General features: G+C 44.8%; 2 protein-coding genes across 2 annotated transcripts; one reads left to right on the top strand and one right to left on the bottom strand.

Annotated features, from left to right (window-relative positions):
- Window positions 1-293: 293 nt before the first annotated feature.
- Window positions 294-1,042, top strand: LOC308057415 (MAD2L1-binding protein-like; the record flags this gene model as incomplete). The annotated part of the gene is made up of 1 exon (XM_080411527.1): window positions 294-1,042. Exon 1 carries the CDS (start codon window positions 542-544, stop codon window positions 1,040-1,042), a length of 501 nt encoding a protein of 166 aa, XP_080267653.1. The 5' UTR covers window positions 294-541.
- Window positions 1,043-3,173: 2,131 nt separating this feature from the next.
- On the bottom strand, window positions 3,174-9,364 carry LOC308057422 (epoxide hydrolase 1-like; the record flags this gene model as incomplete). Its single annotated transcript, XM_080411529.1, is given in 6 exon segments — window positions 3,174-4,491; window positions 4,493-4,526; window positions 5,492-5,617; window positions 5,945-6,053; window positions 8,790-8,989; window positions 9,360-9,364. Coding segments are annotated over 6 exon segments (642 nt in total). The 3' UTR covers window positions 3,174-4,323.
- Between the last annotated feature and the right edge of the window lie 12,118 nt (window positions 9,365-21,482).

The following is a 21,482-nucleotide window of genomic DNA, read 5'->3' as shown; positions in this document are numbered from 1 at the left end:
TAAAGTGCAGTGCAGTTGTAGCTGTATCCTTAAGTGTTACCACAACTTCATTAAAAAAAAAACAAACAAAAACAACCCACAAACAACTAAAAAAACCTTTAGGTTAGGTGGCTAAAGGTCTCAAAAAGTTGCTGTTTATCTCTTGTTGTTCCACTTTGTGCTCAAAGCATGCCACTGCTTTGTTTGTTACTCAAACAACTTGAAGAAAAAAGGCTGGTAGGTGTTTTTTGGAGTGATAGCTGATCTTTAAAATATGGAGTTTGTAATTCTCGTGGACATTCCTCAGTAGTGGGGTTCAGATTTAAACTGAGTAGCTATAGGGCAGCCATTTGTGTTCATCTTGGGTCTCCTGATTCCGTACGTGGGTACCTGTATCTCTTAAAAGGCACATAAACCCTTGAACCTTCCTTAACTTTCAGGGATGGGATGGGCCATGCTTTCTGAAGGGTGTGTTGGTACTAATGTTTCCTAATAATGAAATGTGGTGATCTTTCTTTGCTTTGTTTTCCAGGATGGAGATGTGATTAAGAAGCCACCCTCCATGGACCTGGCAAGCAAGAAGTGCCAGCAGGTGCTGACAGAACTGGAGGAAATGTTCCAGCGCTTGGAAATAATGTTTAGTTTGACACTGGTTCCTCGGGTTCTTATTCTACTTGGAGGCAATGTCATGAGCCCCAAGGAGCTCTATGAGCTCAGCTTGGAGGGTATCTGTGAGGGCGGTGCTGAGGAGAGCCTGAAAACTGCATCCTGCGTTCACAAGCTCTTTCACTCGCTCTTTGTTGCGGATGTCTTCAGTGAGCTGAAGGCTCTCCCTGTCATGGGCACTGTTGTTATGCTCCAAGGACACCATGATTGTGGTGTTGATTGGTTCCGGCCCAAGCTCAACTATAAGGTGCCGACTCGAGGGAGGAAACTAGCTGTTAACTTGTCCTGCGATGGAGACATCAACAGAAGTGCCTCGGCTCCTCAGCATGTGACCTCTACTTGGGAGGACTATGTCTGGTTTCAAGCACCAGCGGCGCTCAAAGGCTTTCACGAATGACCCACACTCTGTAGAACTTCAATGGAATATCGAATAACCTTTGGTGCCGCTTTAAGCGATAACTTTATCAAATACAACTGTGTATTCTTGTCTGTCTGGATCCTTTATTCAGGGCGTCTACTACCTTCCTGTAGTTGAACCGTGTCCATCTGTTTTCATCTCCTGAATGGCTGTTGAAAGCAATTACCCTTTAAGGCACAGCTGCACAAAGATACAGTGATTCTTTGGGGACCTGAGTTATGGTACAGGAGACTAATTGGCGCGTTGGGAGTAAAACTTTCCTGCTGTGTACTTGCTGAACTGGCAAATACTGGATAAACCTTTTCCCTCCCGAGTTTTAATGTGGCCATTACTAAATTAGCTGATTGCTTGGGACTCTCTCTGGGTAATGTACATGACTATTAATACACTTGGCCTTTACTAAAAAGGCTATAGCCATTCTTACCCGTAAAAGGAGACCTTTGTAGTCTGATCAGGCTTGAGTGAGTACTCGAGTGTTTGCCTATCTATTTGATAAAATTAGACTTCTCTATAACTCAATTTCAGTTACTTAATAATCCAAACAAAGAGTGGGACTTCTGAGTAATTGGGAGGTCTTGTACTGGTGACAAAAAGAGATTGATTGGCCCTGTGGAAGTGGGGAAGCACGTCTTCCTATTTTTTTACTAACCTTTAGCCCAACAGCCTTGACGGTCAGTTAGATATACAGTTAGAACTAAAATCAAGTGGTTTCTGCTCTAACCCTCTTCAGAGGAAGTTAGGACTGCGGCGAATGAAGAGACGGGACGCAGCTTGATGCAAGCAAATGTCAACTTATTGTACAGAAGCACGAGTTTCTATACACTTTCAGAAGCTGCGCGTTTGAAACAGATTGGTTCTTGAAGCTAAGCCTTGCATACTAGGCAATCCCCGATTGGTGGTTAGCTGCCATCAATTAACAGCAAGCTGTTACTTTTCCTTGGCGCCATCCGTCCCCCACTCCCCTGTGCTCTGTAAACATCTCATCATGTTAATTGTTGTCCAGACAAGCTCGAGCACATTCCCCTCAGCAAACTGACCGCCACGCATGGTCCTAGTTTCCAGCCCGCTCCTGCATCTCCCCCTTCCTGTTGCACAAAAAGAACCTTTGAAACCGAACGAGTAAAAACAAGGTATAAGTAATAGAACAAATAAAAAAGCAACTAAGACATATTATCAACGTCAGAATAACCCACTGTCTCTGTTCCGTACAATTTTACAATTTCCCCTTTTTGTTTTTGAACAGCTAGTACCAGGTTTGCCATGTTCTGCAGGGCCCTTGCAAACATGACAGCAACCAAGGTAACAGCAAACAAACAATACTGCCAATTGAGTGAATGGATGCCCCAAAAGGCTGACATCTTCTCAGATTTTGGTAACATGTTGCTGCAATGGGGCGCCTAAAATCCACGCAGCACATACCATCAAAATCCTCACAGCCATGTCCTTGAACCAACAACAAAAAGCAGTGGCAATTTTGACTCACATGCTTAACTGCCTACCAAACAAGGTGATTTAACTCTTTAATGCTTTCCCTGCTGTTATTCCGGATAAGAGAAGAACTGCTGCGACACGTTCCCATCACAGCCTCCTACTACATTAGCATCTACAGAAAGACAATGATCGACATTCAAAGTGTAAACAGTATCATCTTCTTTTGGATTAACATTATACATAGGTGGAAGGGCACACCAAACAAGAACTGGTTCAGTCAAAAAGTTCGAAACATAGCATGCCTTCTCTGAACATACCTCTGGGGTCATTCCCTTCGTTCCCTCTTTTTTTATGCAAAGAGAAACACTTCCACCAAAACAGAGAAGCCCCTATTTACATCTCTGAGCCCGGACACAAACCGCAGCTGTATGCGCCACCAGGCTCAGGGCAGGAATCATTCATGCAGTTACATAGCTATATATCTCTACAAGCGTGCAGACACCTATTAAACACTAGATAACCATGTTTATCTTTCCTATTCTCCTTCACAATACCTAGCTGTTTCTCCCATTAGTTTCCAGCCCGCTCCTGCATAGGACTCCTGTCCCAATATGCTAGCTTGTTCTCACTTAAGACAACAACAATAAAAGTTAGTTTTTTGCTTGTTTTAGTTCTAAGTCTTAGACTCTTCAATGTTTATGAAATGTGAAGAGGCGGTGAGGCGAGTGTGATCAAGTTCAGCACTATCTTTACTTGTCAAACTCCTGTTCAAAGTCAGAAGGTATTACTTGGGAGCAGAACTTGAGCCCTTTCTTCTGGCCTGGTGTCTAGTGCAGAATGGGAGAAGGAGGGAGGGTGAGAAACACTTGAGAGCTTTGAACAGTGTGTCAAAACTAGGTGTCTGCTGGACTTAACCTTCAGTCAGCTACTTAGAAGTGTCTGTAATGTAGTGAGCTTAACAGCTCCAAACAGCCCTATCCCATTTGAAGAGAAACTCGAGCCTACTGGTAGCAAGGTTGCTTGCAGCTTCTTGCTAGCAAAAATTGCACGATGGTGTGATAAGAATCGTTTGAAATGAGGGTAAAGGTTGAAGTAACCTGCTACGCTTGGTGCATATTTTAACTTTACCATTTGGAATGGAATGATAAAGAACGAAGAGGAAATTAAGTTGGTATTTTTGAGCTTGGAGCACACTAGGAACGCTGTCTCTGCCTTGTTATCCATTAAACATCTGTTTACATAGTGTAGTAGCTGCTAAAGCTAGCCGTAGGGGGAAAACCTGTTAGAATGAAGAAAGCTGCCTTGTGTGCAGCTGCCCACTTGAATATGTAATTCCTGGTCTCTTGAATGAAATATAACTTGAACGTAGGAGTGTTTGTGCTCAGGAGATCAAAACCCTTTACACTTCCACCAAAGCTGCTTGTAATGCATATTTCAGACGCTAGCACTCAAGTGTTTAAAGAAGCTTTTAAACAGAAGCCTTCGTTCTAAGGATCAAGGGGCTGGTTTCTTTCTACTCTCTTCCCCAGATGAGTGCAGTGTTACTGCAGTAAACCGTTCATGTATTCTGTTACACTTGAACTATGAGTGCAGCAATGATACGGTGCCAGGAGTGAAAGAAGACAAGTTGCTTACTTTGGGGTTTTTTCTTTTATTCTTTAGAAAAGCTTTAGAGCTTCATTAACAATTTTAGTACTGTAATGATTATCAAAATGAAATGTTGTTTTCTCTATGTGATTACATTGGATTTATTTGATCCCTCAAAGTAAAGGTTCTGCTGGTGGCAGAACAACTTGCTTCTGTTCTGTATATGTATCTAAAGTGCATGTTCACAGCTGTTCCACCTTTCTGACAAAGTGCATGATGTCTTGTGCCAGAAGCTTTGGTCCCTCAAAGGCAGCAAAATGCCCTCCACGTGGCATGTAAGAGTAAGTGATGATGTTCTTGAAGACCTCCTTTGCCCAGACCCGTGGTGTATGTACTAGCTCCTGAGGAAAAAGCTGCAGTCCCTGTGGGAACATACACTGCAAACCTAGAGGACATTAACTAAGTGCCTTTTTGAAAAAAGTCCTGGGGAAATTCTATAAAAACCTCCTGACTCTAGTAATTGCCACAGTCAGCTGGCAGAGCTTCACCGCAGCGACACATTTTGTGGTTTGTACTCTGCTGAAAAGCTTTGCTTGTATTTGAGTCTCCTTGAGTATGAGAATATTATACCCAAAAACGTAAAGTAGAGCCAACTTCGCACACGGTTCAATCTTGAAACGTTTCCTATTTTTAAACTTACCTTGTTTTACAGTTTTGCGATAAATGGCAAGACGCATCACCTCTTTGTGACAGTCAGAAATGAGCCTGCTCAAGTTTACTTTAGAATTTATAGTACCAGCGTAACGAATGAGTTGAGGAAAGGTAAGCTGGCTCGGTCTACAAAGGAAAAGACTCTTCTATTTGTTTGTGTGATCAATCACATGGAATTCCGTTCTGCAGCATTTTCTGGTCAGCCTCTCTTATAGTCATCTTAAAGTCAGTGGCTGTTAGAAGGTGCTTGGTTTGTTAGAAGGTACTGCTCTCCAGATTGCTTCCCCAAGTTTGTGCTTAACACTTGTAGTCGTTAGTTTTATCCACCACTAAGCCGTATGCTTCCTAATTCAGTTTAAACGTCTCTCTTGGAAATGCTCCTGATTTTCTGTTTTGTTTTAACTGAACTGAGCCAGAGATCACATTTGTTTGGTGACTAAGTATATAGACCTGTATTTTGAACACAAGACTGAATATAGTTTGATATGTCCGCTGCATTGTCTTGGCTACAAGCTACTTTGTGTGAATTACAGGTTCAAAAGAAAAATGACTCAACTATTTTTATCAAAAGAAAATAAGAACTTAGATTATTTTTTTTAACAACTTAAGTTTGCTGTTTTAAAGTAATCTAAATGTTTATACAGGCAAACGTGGTTCAATCTCATTTGCAAATCTTTCTTACACCTACCACTTCATTACCTGGCATCACCTGTTAGACCAGGGTCCTTGGAGATGTTCTCCTTGTAGAATCGCATTGAGGACACAATGGAGGATGTCACCCAATAAATCATCACATTGGCCAAAAGCTCATCAAGAGTGTATTTGCTATTGATAGAAAAAGATGAAGACGTTTCATTGGAAGCTGTTTCTCAATACGCTATATTGGGCTCATGCCCTGAAGAACAGTTGTTCTTGTTCTCCACTTGTTTTCAAGCAGCAAATTAATTGGCACCCATGTGCCCAGAGCAAAACTGCCCGGTGCTGAAGCAGTAGTTTGCAGGCAGTCTGCTGTGAGTTTACACTACTACTTGTCATGTGTAACCTTTCATGCTCAAAATTCAGCTTTGGCCAGTCTTTTACCTATCTCCTCATTAGTTACCATCGCTCATTCTTTTAATGAGTCCTCTCATGGAAGAGCACCTGTTTTCTTACCTTTCCAAGCCTCCATCATCTTTATGCAGAAATGATTTATCTCTCCAGGTAGAGAATTTTTCCAATATATATGCAGCAAGCCCCCCAGGGGAGTCATTCAGTCCACAACCTAATTCAAGAGAAGAAGAGAACCATTGCAGTTGCCTGGCATTGCAAATACTTCAGTGGGAGTTAAACTGGACTTACATCAATTCTTCAGAGTTTTCTATGAGAATTCAGTAAAGAGTGCGTTTTACTAGCCCTGGTAGTACTTTATTCTTGAAAAGTTCACCCCAATGGAATTTTGGCTATAACTGACAGCACTATAAAGTTGAGCAATTCCTATACAAAAGAAAATAGGAGTTAAGAAAATCCTCTGGGCTTCTTGGTAATGTGTGGCAGAAAGAGCAAATTCAGATGTAAAGGGATTACACTCTGAAAAGAAATTTCAGATAAACTGTTTGGGAGCGCTGTCCTGCTTAGGATGGCTAACTGGGACCCTGAGTGCTGTTCACTTTCTATGTAATTTAAACAACAGTGGAGTGTTGTGTATCTGCTATCTGCTCCTGCCTTTGGGGAATGCTAACAAACATTATAAACACAGCATATTATATCTGTGTTTTAACCTGTAAAACGGGTGGGGATTACTTCAGCAGTGGTAGAGCTTGCCTTGGGAAAATTCCTGTACCACACTCCAGGCTGTAGTTTTACAGTATCCTTAGAATTGCCTACTCTCAAGTGTATTTTAGTGTGACTTTAGCACTGAATGACTGCGTAGAAGATGATGCACAATGTGATTTCAATTTAATAGTGGACATAGTTAATGCAAAGTAAGTTTGTGCATTGGCACAACAGTTTCCCTGTGCTGTCAGGCCTAAAGTGATTTGCTACACATCAAAGTCATGTAAATGCTTTGACCAGCAAAGGTAGGGCAGGCTAAAATGTGCCAGCTAACATATGACCCGTCTGGAGGTGAGCATTTTCTGAGCTGAAAGCTGTCTCCGAATCACTGTATTCAACTTTCATGGACTGGATGCTCAGAAATACCAGTCTTGTTTGCAGCTTACTAATGATTCAACCTGTACACATCTTAGGTACCACAGCTTCTGGTGAGTGAAAATACTGTAGCTTTGCTTTAAACCTGCCTAATGAGAACTAAACTGATAATATAGATATTTTTTGAGACTAAGCAGGGAATATGTATTTTTTCCCCCTATTTATTTTCTACCTTTCACAATTTTAGTGTGCTACAAAATCCCTGCTCTTCTTTTTTTCCAGGTTAAAGAGTCCTAGACTATGTACAGTGCTTGTAGGGAAGCTGCTTGGTCACTTTAGGGTTCTTTTTCTCCCCTTCTTGTATTCTTTTGATTATAAAATATATTAATGAAACAGGGGTGGAACAGATTCTAAATATCATGGATTTAGTGTTTTGTCTTACTCTCTTTTTGCTTTCTTTAAGAGTTTGTAAGATTCTCTTAAAGTCTGAGCTGGCTGACGTTTCAAAGCACTGTCCTTGACTCTTGGATTCTCTCACATAGCAGCAACCAAACTAGAGCCCATCGTGATTTTCTTCCTCTGCTTAAATTGCTTTGGACTTTGTTGACATCAGTTTTTATTGGCCAGTTTAATCAACCAGTCACTTAACTGCAGAGAGTTACAAAACCATTTATCTTTAGATTAAACCAAACCCTGGATAGGTGTCAGATTTTCACTTAACCATTCACTTTTATCTGTAGAGAAATTAAGATCATATTGAAAGGTACGGGTGCCAGCACAGATTTTTGTGATACTCTCTCTCCCCTGGAACTTGCTTACTTATTTATATTCATGAATTCTCATGTTAACTAGTTATTAACCCATGAACTTAATCTTTTTCTTAAGGCAGTTTAATGTCTTTAAGAACACTGGGGGAAGGAACCTCAACAAAACTTTTTTTGGAAATTAAATATGTTCCATTACTAGGTCCACAGCTTCTTGATCCTGCCAGAGCTCTGATATTTGAAGCACGATTTCCCTGTGATATTATCACCTGTAAATGAATTCTCCTTTTAAAAACATTTCTGCTAGTTTTCTGATCAGACACTAGACATACTGGTCTTTGTTTTTCTGGGGGCTGTCTTCATTGTTTGGCTTTTGAAAAGAAAACCCAAAAAACCCCAACCTGGTATCTGGTTTGTCTCCTTTTATTTCTCTGATATTGCAATCAGTTCAAGCAACAGACTAGGCATTAGCTGACGTTTCACTTTGAGTTTCCTCTTTTCCAGTTAAATGCCAGGATGGGGTGCTATTCCTTCTATGGTCTCCGTACCTGATGCCAGTCTGAGACAGCTCTGCTGTCTTTCCTGATGAGGGTTTATTTCAATAAAGGAATACCCCATAATCTTTGATAATATTATACAAATAAATCATGTAACTTTTCTGAGATGGCCATACCTTTCTTCAGACTCCTTATCTACTGGTCCCACTACATCATGCTTCTGGCTTCAGGTATTATGGCTGTGTCTACCTTTCTGCAAGATTCACATTGCACTTGCTTATTTTTCTTGTTTTCACCCACATTTATTTCTAGAAGCTTCAATTTCAGGGTCCTGTGCTTTACTTTAAGAGGCATTTTGCAAAGGGTTTCTTTGCCATAGAGAAGTGGTATGCCATTTAACAGACCTTGAAAAGTGATATTTGTAGTCTCCGTCTTTCTTTAAGCGGTTCCTTTTCACTTCCTTTTACACAGCTCTTGTCCCCATGTCTTGCATTCAGTCACCAGAATTCACTGCTTCTCAGACATGGTTGGCTTTTGTTCAACTATGTGTTTATACGCCTTAAGCAGTCAGTATACAAAGTTCATAGTGATATAGAGAAGGTTCATTACCTGCAGTGTCTGGTTTGGTGGCTTGGATGTGTAAGTATCCAGACTCTCGCAATAGTTCATGTATATTCTTCTGGATGAAAGGATACATACGTCGAACATCTTCCCTAGTAAAGCCTATGAGCCATGGTATATAAGCCCCAAGCATCACGAAAATCATCCTTCTCAAACCTTCTCTGCCAGCGAAGATAAGATTCACAGATCTGAAATCAAGTTAATGAATAGAAGGTTAAATCAAGCCATTTTCTGTTTCCAAATTTTCTAGAAAATAAGTCTGACGGGAGCTGTAATAGAAGCATTTCACTAAGCCAAATACATAAGCCCTTCACATTTATCGTGATTTCCAAAAAAATTTGGGAGAGTTAAAAATGGTACAGCTGGTGCCATCTCCATCCAGGAAAGTCCTATACTTCGTGGTACTGATCAGCTGCTGAAAGGCTGAGCTCCTTCCTTTTCTCCCTGCCAATTTTAAATTTATCTCCTTCCTGATTTAGAATGATGATCCTTGAGGTCTCAAATCAAAATGCAGCAGAGCTTACTTCCATGCCTAGTGAAAGAGAAGCCAAACAGCACTCCATTTTTCTCTGTACAACTCTTCCCTAGATAAGGGAGGCCAACAGCATCCTGGCTTGTGTCAGAAATTGCGTGGCCAGCAGGACAAGGGCAGTGATGCTGTACCCAGCACTGGTGTGGCTGCACCTCGAATACTGTGTTCGGTTTTGGGCCTCTCACTACAAGAAAGATGTGTCCAAAGAAGAGCAACGGAGCTGGTGAAGGGTCTAGAGAACAAGTCCTATGAGAAACAGCTGAGGCAACTGGGCTTGTTTAGTCTGGAGGAAAGGGGGCTTGGGGGAGACCTTCTTGCTCTCTAAAACTACAGGAAAGGAGGTTGTAACAAGGCGGGTGTTGGTCACTTTTTCCCAGGTAACAAGTGAGAGGATGAGAGGAAATGGCCTCAAGTCGTGCCAGGGGAGGTTCAGATGGGATATCAGGAAAAATTTCTTCACTAAAAGGTTTGCCAAGCATTGGAACAGGCTGCCCAGGGAAGTGGTAGAGGTATTTAAAAGGTGTGTAGATGTGGCACTTAGGGACCTGGTTTAGCAGTGGACTTGGCAGTGTTAGGTTTATGGTTGGACTCAATGATCTTCAAGGTCTTTTCCAACCTAAATGCTTCTATGATTCTATGAAATTTAGAAAGCGTGAGAATGCAAATACCACTGTCAATGCAAAGCACGTGAATATGACTGAATGCACAGGGGTGGGGATACCCCTGGAGAAAACAAAGCAGAAGGCGATGAGAGGCAGGGCAAACAGAAGGCAGGACCCGGACCGTGGAGCCAGAAGGTAGGGTAAGAACTGGAGAAACCTTCTCTGCACTGATTCCCTTTGCTACTCACTGTGGCAGCATCTGGGCCATGTTTGTGGTAATAAGAGATCCCCAGTCTTCTCCCTGTAGGTAGTATTCTTTGGAGCCCAATCTATTCATCAGCTTATGAAATTTCCGAGCAGTTGCTTTGCTGTCAAAGCCTGTAGGTAAAGAGAAACAGAGGAAACCTGTTTGTCTTGGTGTATCATCCCCTGGCCAAAGATCATGGTCTGACAGAGGCACATGTTTATGCTGCTGTGTAAAGGCACAGTGTGCTATGCTGCTCTGCCTTGCTCCTTGGCAATACAGTGAACACAAGATGGAAATTCAGTGGAAAGTGGATAAAGTGGAAAGCAGACCTGGTTTCCAGCTACCATTACCTTCCAGATCTCCACAGCCAGCCCCAGAGCCTCAGCCACATGGGTGTTAGTGCAGAGCCAAGCATCTGCATTCACAAACTGCATTCCCTGGTGAGGGCCAGGGATGACTGAGGCTCCAAGAACCTGGCAATTCCAACAGCGCCTTTTCATCGCTCACCTTTCTGGTGTGGTGCCTCAGAGAAGCCATATCCTGGGATGGATGGGCAGATGACCTCAAACACCATGTCACCCTCATTCAGGCCATGCTCAGCTGGCTCTGTGAGTAGAGCGATGGTCTTGTAGAACTCGTAGAAGGAGCCAGGCCAGCCGTGGACCATCAGCAGAGGTTGAACAGCTCAACTGTGAGGGACATAGGAGGGCTTCACGTGGATAAAATGGATATCAATCCCTGCCACACATCCAGACAGATAAATTAAAGCCTTAGTTCCATCACAGTTTCTGTTCCAAACTCTGAAGAAGGAGGGTGGCAAAACTGTGATTAGCATTCACAGCAGAAGGTACACAATCAACCCATGGCAAGAAGATGCCTAGCTGAAAGGACATGCCTGGTATTTTACCTGTGTCTCATCTTTTACTTACAGACAGAGGTATTGATCCCAGTCCCAGTTACTGGGGTCACAGGAGACTGAGCATCCACCTCCTGAGAAATTGGTCTTACAGTATATAAGTACAGCTGCACTTCAATGCATAGCATAATGCAGCTAAGACACGTGCAAAAACATGACTAAATTACAAAATGTGTGGGTGATAAAAAGAGAAACATGGAAAAAGTAAGCGCAGGATATAAGTTTAACCTGCCGATCACTTATCTAAAGTCTGGCTAACCTCACCTGGCTAAACTGGGTGGTGGTGGTGGATATTCCAACCTCAGGGCCTGGGTAAATTTTACAGTTTTCAAAGGTGGCTTCAAGGCAATAGCAGAAGAAAACCTCGTTGTTATTTAGTGCAGGTTCAGAGCCAGATGAAGCCCATCTTCAAGCAGATCTAATCTTATCACCACTGTGCAATGATCTTAATCTATAGAGGGTTACTAATAACATAGCCTCCACTACTGATCCTTCATTAAGCTGTTATGCACACTGTTGTCTTAATAGAGTAACCTCTTAAAGCCCCCCATTCTCTCTGTGCATTTCAGAGTGAGACCTGCTCAAGCCACAGAGACCCCCTCACCTTCAATGGTGGTTTGGAAATGGGGATATTTGTTCAGGATTTCCACTTGCTTGCGTCGGTCAAACGGGTTCCTCCAGTAGGCCACCACCTTCTGCAGGTAGCTGGAGGTGAAGCCGTAGCGGAAGGCAGCCCCTTCCAGCTGCGGTGTGTAGCGGGCCTGCTCCAGGCGGCGATGCAGGTCCTGCGGACAGGAGCTCTTGCAAGGCTGGCCAGATGCCTGCATGTGCCCTATGCTAAGGCAGGCATGAACAGGCTCTCCTGGCTCCACCGGCTTCTGTGTCTCTCTCTGGGACACCACAAGCCCTCCTGAAGCAGTGCCATACTCTGTATAACTTCCTGAATCATTTATATGGAGAATATATTTTTCTACAGGTTAGCAGTTCCCCTAGGGCACCCAGGAGTAGTGGGTTCTACGCTTGCCTTACTGCTAACTCGCTTTAGGGTTTTGGGCACTAGGAACTTGCCAGCACTGCCAGCTGAGAGAAGAATAAGCAGCTCAGCCTGTGCTACCGACTGCTAGTTGGCCAGATAATTAGTGACAGGCTTGTAGGGACAGAAGGAAGGACCCCATCCTTCTTCACCCTTCCAACCCTGTCCTCTGCGGAAGCCCCTCAGTCCTGCCCTACTGGTGCCTTTGCTATCCCGGTGCCCTCCCACCCCATTCCACCACTGCAGACCTGCTGTCAAATTCTGCTGCTCAAAGCATGGCCTTTCTGCAGGAGCAGCCCCAGGTTGCATTGAGAGTCTGTGGTCTCAGAAAGCGTAAAGACATTGCAGTGAATCTGAGCTCAAATCCCATTCATAAAGGGCAGTGAGCCAGAGCATCATCTAACGGACCTGCGCTGGCTATTGCCCCCAAGGCATCACCTCAAAGCAGTAAGGTGGGTGATGAACTGGCTCCACCTCGCAGCTTTCTGCCCCTCCTTACCTCCCAGGCACGGGCACCTCAATTTCTTTGTCAGATGTTTCAGTCTTGAAGGGACAGATACTTTCATCTTCTTTCCCTTTTAGAGGTCTTTCATCTGAGCCCCACCATCCATTGCCCATTTCAATAGTCTTGATCTTGTGTCTAGACCTCAGCCAGTAAACCAGCATCCCTCCAACGCCCAGAGCGGCCACAGGGACCAGGACTGCATTCCTCTGAGAACATTCGAATGACCTGGGGAGGCATAAAATTGTTTGCGCCCAACAGAAGTGTCAAGGGTAAAGGGACTATGCTGAGGCTTGTAGTCACATTGGTTGGACGTGAGTAACAAACCCCATGCAGTCAGCAGGGGCTGGGTGTTTCTGTTATTTTTGAAGATCGCAGGCAGGATTTGTGGCAGGGTTACATCTACCAGTGTTTCTTAGGGACCTTAAGCCTTTGCTGATCAGGACTTGTTAATCACAAGGCTTCTCTGTCCCTCTCCTTATGAACCAGGTGTGCCCTGGGAGACAAGGATCAGTAGGATCTGGATCTATCTGTTTTAAGGCAGGTACTGAAGTGAATGGGATAGTAGCACCTGGACAGCTTCAGGAATAAAAACTGCACAGAGTGGGCTGAGGAGCAGAGACAAGAGTTTTCAGCTGCTGGAGACAGCTGGATGTGCTAGACATGCCCCTTGACTGTGCTACATACATAGCTCCCCTACAGATTCAGTCATCTTTTAGGGCAACGCTAGCCCTCCACCATAGCTGTCCATAGGTAAAGGTCTCAACTTGTCTGTCTGGTGCCTCTTTTTCTTACCTAGACAGCAAAGTTTCAGACTTTCTTGAGGTGTAGGAGCTAAGGCGCCAGAGCTGGATTTAACAGACAGACAGCAATGTTTTAAAACCGTTCAAACCCTTCAGCAATCAGTCCTAAATGTAGTGTCCCTTCCCATCCCCCTGACCTGTGCCTCAAGCTCTCCAGCTTCCCTTGGGGATTAGCAGAGCTGTCTGGGGCTATTGCAGGGGGCTCAAAGAAGACTGTGAATGAAGATTTTTTGTCATACAGGGTATGGAAGGGACTATGCTGTGCCCCAGCCCAGGTGCTAATAAAAAGTGAACTCCTCAGCACAGAGCAGCTATTTCACTTACCTGATCCGGGACAAGGTGCCATCCCTAGAAAATGGGGGTGGGGGTGGGGTGGGAAAGATTCTTGGTCTGATAGTGTTGTCTGAATGGTACCATCCCTTGGGGATGGTGTAAGGAACATCCCCTGCCAGCACCATTTACCGCGCAGCCATGGGATCACAAGCTGTTCAGCTGGCTGGCAACAGAGACAGTGTTTCTGGGCTGTGTTTTAGCTAGATAGTTTGTCACCATAATATTCCCGCCTTCAGCACAATTTAGATAAAAGGCACTGAACAACTGGGTAGGTGTCCTTGCGGTGTTTCATCCTACAGAGGGCTGTGTTACTTCAGCCAAGTAAATAGTTTATTTTGGCAGCTGTGTAGCGATAGGTGCCCAGCCTTGGCAGGGGACTTCCAAGCTCAAGGGTTACTCTGCTGCCAGCCACGTGGTACTCATCCTGCCCAGGGCTGGCATGAGGAGCAGCTTGTGGGACCCTTCCCTGTTCAGGTTCAGTGAGCTGCTGTACCTTTGCTACTTCCAACTACTCCTGACTGGATACCAAGCTTTTAGGTCTCATCTGCCCGCAAGAAAAAGGAAACATCCTCTTTGGTTCTCTTTTAGCCTGGTAGATTCTCTTGCAAGAAAAGCAGAATCTAAAATCTACCAAAAAGTTAGAAGCAACAGAGAAAGTCTTGTTACTCTGCAGCTAGATGAGGGAGCTGTTTGGTGTCATAATTACGATGCCTTGAGACAAAAAAAAAATTAAAAAGGACAGGAAACTCCATGAAAAACCAAGTCCACTGGGTGTTTCCTGTTGCCTAGTACCCTTTCCCACTGCTACCTGTGATGCAGAACACAGTGCCTGTACTGGACACCCCAGCAGTAGTGAAGGCAATTGGGTAATTGATCTCTGAGACAGTCTATGTGATTTTTAAGGAAGTATCTCCTGAAACCACTCCCAGACAAAGAAGACCAAGAGCTCCTAAGAGCAAACAGTGTCAGCCTCCACCTCCCTGGAGGCTGAGTAGCTTATGCAACAAGTAATAACAACCCCCTGCACTTACATCCTGGAGTTTAGTGAGTCAGAGGCACGAAACCAGTTATCACGGCAACAGCACAAACTCGGCACTGCTAACAAAGCAAGCATGTCCCAGAAACAGCTCTCTGAGTGGCACAGAACAAGGCTCAGTCTTATAAAACCTCCTCCCTACCCATGCTCAGGAAAGCTCAGCTGCATGCTCCCACCCACCGATGGCCTGGTGGACCCCACCGGGCCTTTCTCCTGCCCCAACCCTGGGGACCCCTGTTTAGAGTCCCTCCTCCCTGTGCCAAAGAGATCTCACCAGGCGTTTGGAAGCATCTCCTGCCACATGTCCGCTCCTCCTCGCCTAGCCACAGCTCCCAGCGAAACAACCCAGGTGTCTCCTCTGCTGGCTTTCTCTTCCGCAGCGACACTCTCCTGGTGACAATGCAAGCTACATCAACCATCAGTGCCACCTATTGCCTAAACGTGCGCTTGCAAATCAAGTTCAGCAAGAGACAAATGCCAGGTCCTGCACGGGGAGGGAACAGCTCCGTGCATCAGCACAGGCTGGACGCCAGATGCATAGAAAGCAGCTCTGCAGAGCCTGGCCTGAGGTCCTCAGCTGAGCCTGAGTCAACAAGGTGCAGCAAAGGCCGGTGCGTACAGGGCTAGATAGCAAGCGTGTTAGCCAGCAGGCTGGGCGAGGTGATCCTTCGCTCTCTTCAGCACTTGTGGGGCCACATCTGGAGTGCCATGTCCAGTGCTGGCCTTGCTGGCAGAGGAAGGGCTGGAGTGAGGCTGCCCACCCTCGGTGGTCAGGGCCACCAGGCTGCTGGGGGGCTGGAGCCATGTGGTGTACCAGGAGAGACAGAGAGACCTGGGCTTGTTCAGCCTGGAGGAGAGAAGGCAAACGGTGGGGTCTTACTGCTGTCTGCATCTACCTAGTGGAGAGTGTAGGAAAAATGGACCAAGAACAAAAGGCAATGGACGCAAATTGCAAGAAGGGAAATTCTGGTTAGATGTGAGGAAAAATTAGTTCACCATGGAGGTATTCAGACACTGGGACAGGGGCCCAGAGAGGATGTGGGATCTCCATCCTTAGAGGCAATCAAAATTTGACAGGAACAAGGCACTGAGCAACCTGATCTACCTGAACCTGGCGATGAGCTGACCTCCATGTGCCCCTTCTGACCTGTGCATCGTGTGGCTCTATTCCATGTGCACCTGTGATCTGCAGCAGCCCAAACAAAAAAGGAAAAGTTGCTTTTCATTTTCCACAGAAATCAATGCTTTGTTTTAGCTCATTTTTAGACTTCATTTCCTTCATGGTTAGTAAAATCTTACTAGGTAAAGGCTTCTCTTTCCTAAATTGTGTCCTTGCTGTGCTTCAGTCCAGGAATAACTACATCTTACTGTGAGAGAAAATGATTCCTATCTCCATGCAACGCTCTAAGCGAAGTACCATCACCAGTGAGCTCTGTGATGGTTAGGTCTCATACCGTGACTTCATATGCAGCCACTGTGCCATCAAAAAAGAGTCATCAGGAAGAAAAGCTTGTAAATCCTTCATTTGGTCAAAGTTCAGTTTATTGCTACACCACAGCTATTTCTGGTTACATCCGTCTGGGATTACTTAGCTTTAAGGTTCTATTTCCCAAACAAAACCAGCTCTTTTGAGGCCTCTTGGAAGATGACATCCCTGATTGCAGAGGGACTATAGTCAGCAGACAAGGGAATTATTAGCAACAAGGGGAAAGAACTACAACCCATGTGGAAGGTAGCTGAGGACCCTGTAAAGAGCCAGGTTGAGGTACCGCAGGCTGTGATGTCGTCGGTAGACAAAAGAGACCTCGAGGAAATTCTGTTTCTTACTTAGCACTGGGAAAAAGCATAAAGGCTGGTGGAGGAAGGACTGGCTTAAACAGCTGTGAGTGAATTTATCTATACCAGGAATGTGGGAGAAGAGCCAGCAGAGCTAGTTACAGCTACAAAGAAAAGACAGAAGTTGCTGCTTTCTGTATAAAAAGCTTGGGAAAGTCAGAATGGCTTTTACTTAAGATACAAGGTGACACACCAAGGCCACTAATACCCTGGGGCTAAAAGGCAACACCTCACCACCACCTTCACCCCCGATAAATCTGGAACAGCTGGGATGCCAGGATCCCATCTACTGAAATGCAGGGGATGTGCAGGAGTTTTGTGTGAGTGCTGGTGAGCAGAGATCAAAGGGTTCCCAGAGGAAATTCCGTCCTGGGATGCAGCAGCAGTGGAAAGCAAGGGGTTTTTCCCCTCCTCTCTTACAACCTCTCGAGGCCAAAATGCACAAATTCAGGCAGAAACTGCTTGCTGGAGACAGCAAGGCTGCCTCCCGCGAGATTTTGATGCATGTCTCATAAATGGAAAGGGGAATCCCACAGGAAAGGACCTGCAAAAATGTCTCAGAGCATCTCCCTGCATTGGGGCAGGATCCCTTATTCTTAATGACAGACGTCTTAGCAAACCCATTTTTAAAAAGCCCCCTTCGGAGCACTATTAGAAAAAATTCTGCCTCTGTCCCAGTGCTGTGCTTTTGCTGGTTCAGCTGCTACTCTGGCATGGGAAAAAAAAAAACCAAACCAACCCAAAAGGAGAGAGAATAAAATTTGATACACTGAATCTCACTATTGCACCTCTGTCTAAACTTCCAAATGTCTAAACTTCCCACAGTCCCTGTGCGACAGGCATCATTTTATAAAGGGATTTCATATGTTCCCATTGCACAAATCACATACTAACAGAAAGCTTGTTTCCTACGCTTTTCTCTTGCTCTTGTCACTGATCTGCAGGATCACCCCCTGCAGCAATGATAGAAAATACAGACATGGAAATGTTACCGTAATGTATTTTTTCAGCTGGTTTAACAGCTGGATACAAGCAGGAGGAGCCAAACACAACACAACCTGCCAGCTCTCCCAGACCCGTTCGCTACTGCTGGTACAGTGTGACCTGCTGCTGGAGAAAGCACCCAAAGGCCAAGCAGTAGTTCTGCAAACACTGGGTGCCCTCTTGTGGGAAAGAGGAGCTCGCAGCACCAGTAATAACACTTTTTTTGTGTGTATTTGGGCTTTTTTCTATTTTGGACTTTATGTGTTTCTCGTTGCCAGTTTCACGTAATCACAATCCAAGCCTCATCAATGCCATTAATACTGAAACCTGAAACACAGGGAGGAAAGCTGGTGACTTCTCATTATGAAATGGGCTATTGAACAGGGGTAAGAATGGAGCACAAAACCTTTGAACGCAGCTCTTTTATAGCTTGAGATGCTGTGGCAACTTGGAAATGATTATTCTGACCTTTGGAGCCGTTGCAAGGCCCTTGCTGGGATTTATGGCCCCAACTGTAATGCACTGCCCTTCACAGAATCATAGATTCATGGAATTGTTGAGGTTGGAAAAGACCTTTTAAGATCATCAAGCCATCATCTTACAGCATGAAGGCATTGCTGCGTAATTTTCCTTTTGCATGCACAAGATCAGGTTCACTGTCTTAAGCATTACTAGAAAGCAAATGGTGCTCATTAACAGGGGATCTTTGTGAATATGGTCTCCTGACTTATACCAGGGACCAGCTCTCTTCTTTTTTTCTGGTCGGTGGCCACTACCAGTGAGCTGCTGGCCAGTGATGTTGCAGGGCAGGACAACTGGAAGCTTCAGATCTCTCCTGTGCTCTTCCAGGTTCCCAAAACCCTGCTTGCCCCATGGCATCACTCTGTCTTTGAACGTTATGTTCTTCCTTTGCTTTTAAGGAAGGTCCTAAGGCTAACAAGGATTTCATGTGTTATGCCGGATCTTTGCTCCTACAGGCCAAAGACACTGAATGCTGTATTTCCCTGCATGACTTCTGAAGGAAAATGGTCCCCATGGTCCAACAGGTCCAAGCTGGGACTGTCCATGCACATGCAACTCTTTCCAACTGGTATTGTATGAAAAAAGCCATGCCCAGAGATGGGATTAGATGGGAAAAATTGGAGCTCTTACCACGTGTGGCTGTGTCCTTGGGGTTAAGGGAAAGCCCCCAGCACATCACCCTACTTGCAATGGACAAGCAAAGTTTTCACCTTTCCAGTGAGGTCTCAGGACATTCAGCTGGTTGGTGGGAGATTTGTTTGGTACCAAAGTCTACTCTGGCACTGAATGGCAGGCTCTGTGCTCAGCCTCAGTGATCCCGTCCCTGGAGGAAACACTGAGCTCCTAAGCACCTCCAAGCTGTTAATTCCTCAATCTTACTAACAAGAGCCAGCTCAAACATCTGAGAGCAGACGGCAGCAACACCTTGCTCCTGCCCTCACCGGTAGCCAGTCCATGAGGCCTCTGTGCTGCTCCATGGTATATTACATAAAAGTCGGATTGCAGGAGCAATGAACAGCTTGGGAGAGCCCAGGACAATCTCTCCAACCTCTTCCTCCCCCTCCACAAATGCTCCTTTCTTGCGCAGAAAGCCCATTCTCATTTCTGAATATACCTTCCCCCTAACATCTCTTTAGTCCTCTGCTCTGCACTGTATGCTGAAGAGAAGTTACTGTTTTCCCAGCTGGAAATGGCCCCTTCTCTGTCTCCCTTATTGTCGGAAGACCTCACAAATGTTTCACTGCTACCTCCGGCAAGGACTGGCCCCTTCTGTTGCTAATTAGGGAGCTAAGAGGTTCCTCCAGGCACTTCCCAGTGAAACTGAGCCCATTAAATGAATGGCAGGCACCGTCTCTGGGGGTGGGGAGCAAAATTACACAACCGCTGCTTGGAAATAGGCAGTTTGTTACGCGTGCTGGTTTTAGAGACTCAGCGACATTAAAAACAAAAGCAACTTTCAAATCCAAACCAGTGTATTTAGGTCACTGATACCCCAGGGATAATCTTGGGGATATTGGTGATGGGAGGCAGGCAGCAGGCTCTGGAAGCTTGTGCTCAGAGCCTGGATGCACAAAATGTGATAGCTCCTGCGTGTGTGCCAGGCCATGGACTGAAAGTCGGGTGTACAAGACCTTTCTGTGCTCTAGGATATGGGTACTGCTGTGCTGCGTGCTAGGAGTGTTAATCCTGGAACGTAATGTGAAGGATAGCCCTTTTGGGCTTGGACACACTGTGGAGTTTTGGTAGGTGAGTGTGGTGGAGGCTTGCAGGCTTGGCTTAGCTAACCCAGGTGCCCAGCAGACATGAGGAATTTCTTATACAGAAGGGAACTGCATACAATCAGTACAGATAGAACTTTCAACCCTGCTCAGTTATCCCATTTTTGTTGTTTTACAATCTTAGGATTGCATTGCATATCTCCTGCAACCATTGCTCCAAGCCATGTAAAATTATCATCTTGCAAAGAAAGCAAGAATCATTTTTTTAAAAAAAGGATGCAGCTGACCAAAGGTACTTGAGAGAGGGACTAGTCTTAAGATTTGTAGGACAATATAGATATAAATGTCTTATGGAAAAGAATATGCTGGGTGATTTGTCATTAATGTAGTGAAGAAGCATTGGTGGCAGAAACAAAGGCCTTACCTTCAACAAAGGGCTGCATATAAATTAGTATGTGTAGAGGGTCTATACTCAATGATGTATTTAGTTTAACAAAAAATCTCTAAAAAAGCAGTTAACAGCAAGTATTTGGCTGAGGCAGAAAGAAATGCTAGAGAACGATCTCCATCCTTCTCAATAACAATGATTGCTGCTGAGGATCCTGTAACAGCAGCTATTACGACAGGCCAGATCCCAAGCTGCTTTTCTCCATCCTTACCCTGGAAAACTCCTGTTCTTGCTTTCGGTGGGCATGAGTGCGCAGTGGCTGCGAGGGGTAGCTGTGTTGCAGAGTGGGGCGGGTTGTCTCTGTCCCACCGCTCTGCTGGAGCTCTGCACAGCCACCTTCCTGAAACTAGCTCTTACAACGAAGGGCTTCGGAGGGAAAGGGCGAAGCCCAAATCTAAGCATGGGTTTTGCAGTGCCATCAGCTGAGCATTAGGCGCTCACGGAGCTCCCACAGTCGGTATGGCAGGCAGCTGAAGGGCTGCTGGAGTGTGTGAGCTCCCCTTTGCAGGCCTGAAGAAACATGCAAGAAGAGATCTGTTTTTGAGACGTTGGTCTCATGATGTATTCAGTTCACTGGAAATTTTGGAGAGTTTTCTGCAATGATCCTGTGCGTTATTATCTCCCTTTTGGGGAACTGTGTTAGCTGTTTGGAAGTATTTGTGGCCTTCTTCCCAAATTATTTATTTCTCTATGGTTTTTCCTACTGTCCATTATTAGTTGTTATGCCTACATTGTATAACAACAACAACAACAGTAATATGAGGAGACTCATCAGGTCCAGAGGCATTAAGAGAATGAAGACTGAATCAGCTGAACTTCTGACATAAGGATATGATTTTCATTTTTCATTAAAAACATCTAGTCTGGAAAACGAGGGACGTTTGAGTATAATGTAGTAACAGCACTGCAGATATCTCACCTAAAGAAAGCAGCACTATGGACCTTGAGCATTATATCAGGACCCACAAATACAATTGGGAAAATAATTAGGTATTGTATTTTAAGATATTGGTCTGAATATGGTAAACAAGATTCTATCAACAAATCTGTAAGTGTAATTTTTTTTTCTCCTCCAGCTTTTCAGCATTCTTGGAAAGACTTCTCTAAGCAAAATCCCAGATACGTAACTGACTGGCCCTTCCCAAAGGTACAAGGATAAAGCCCTTTGC

This window comes from Falco punctatus (genome assembly GCF_963210335.1).
Source record: "Falco punctatus genome assembly, contig: scaffold_58, whole genome shotgun sequence".
Taxonomy (NCBI): domain Eukaryota; kingdom Metazoa; phylum Chordata; class Aves; order Falconiformes; family Falconidae; genus Falco; species Falco punctatus.
Note: the sequence above shows the minus strand (reverse complement) of the source record. Positions and strands in the feature narration are given on the sequence as shown.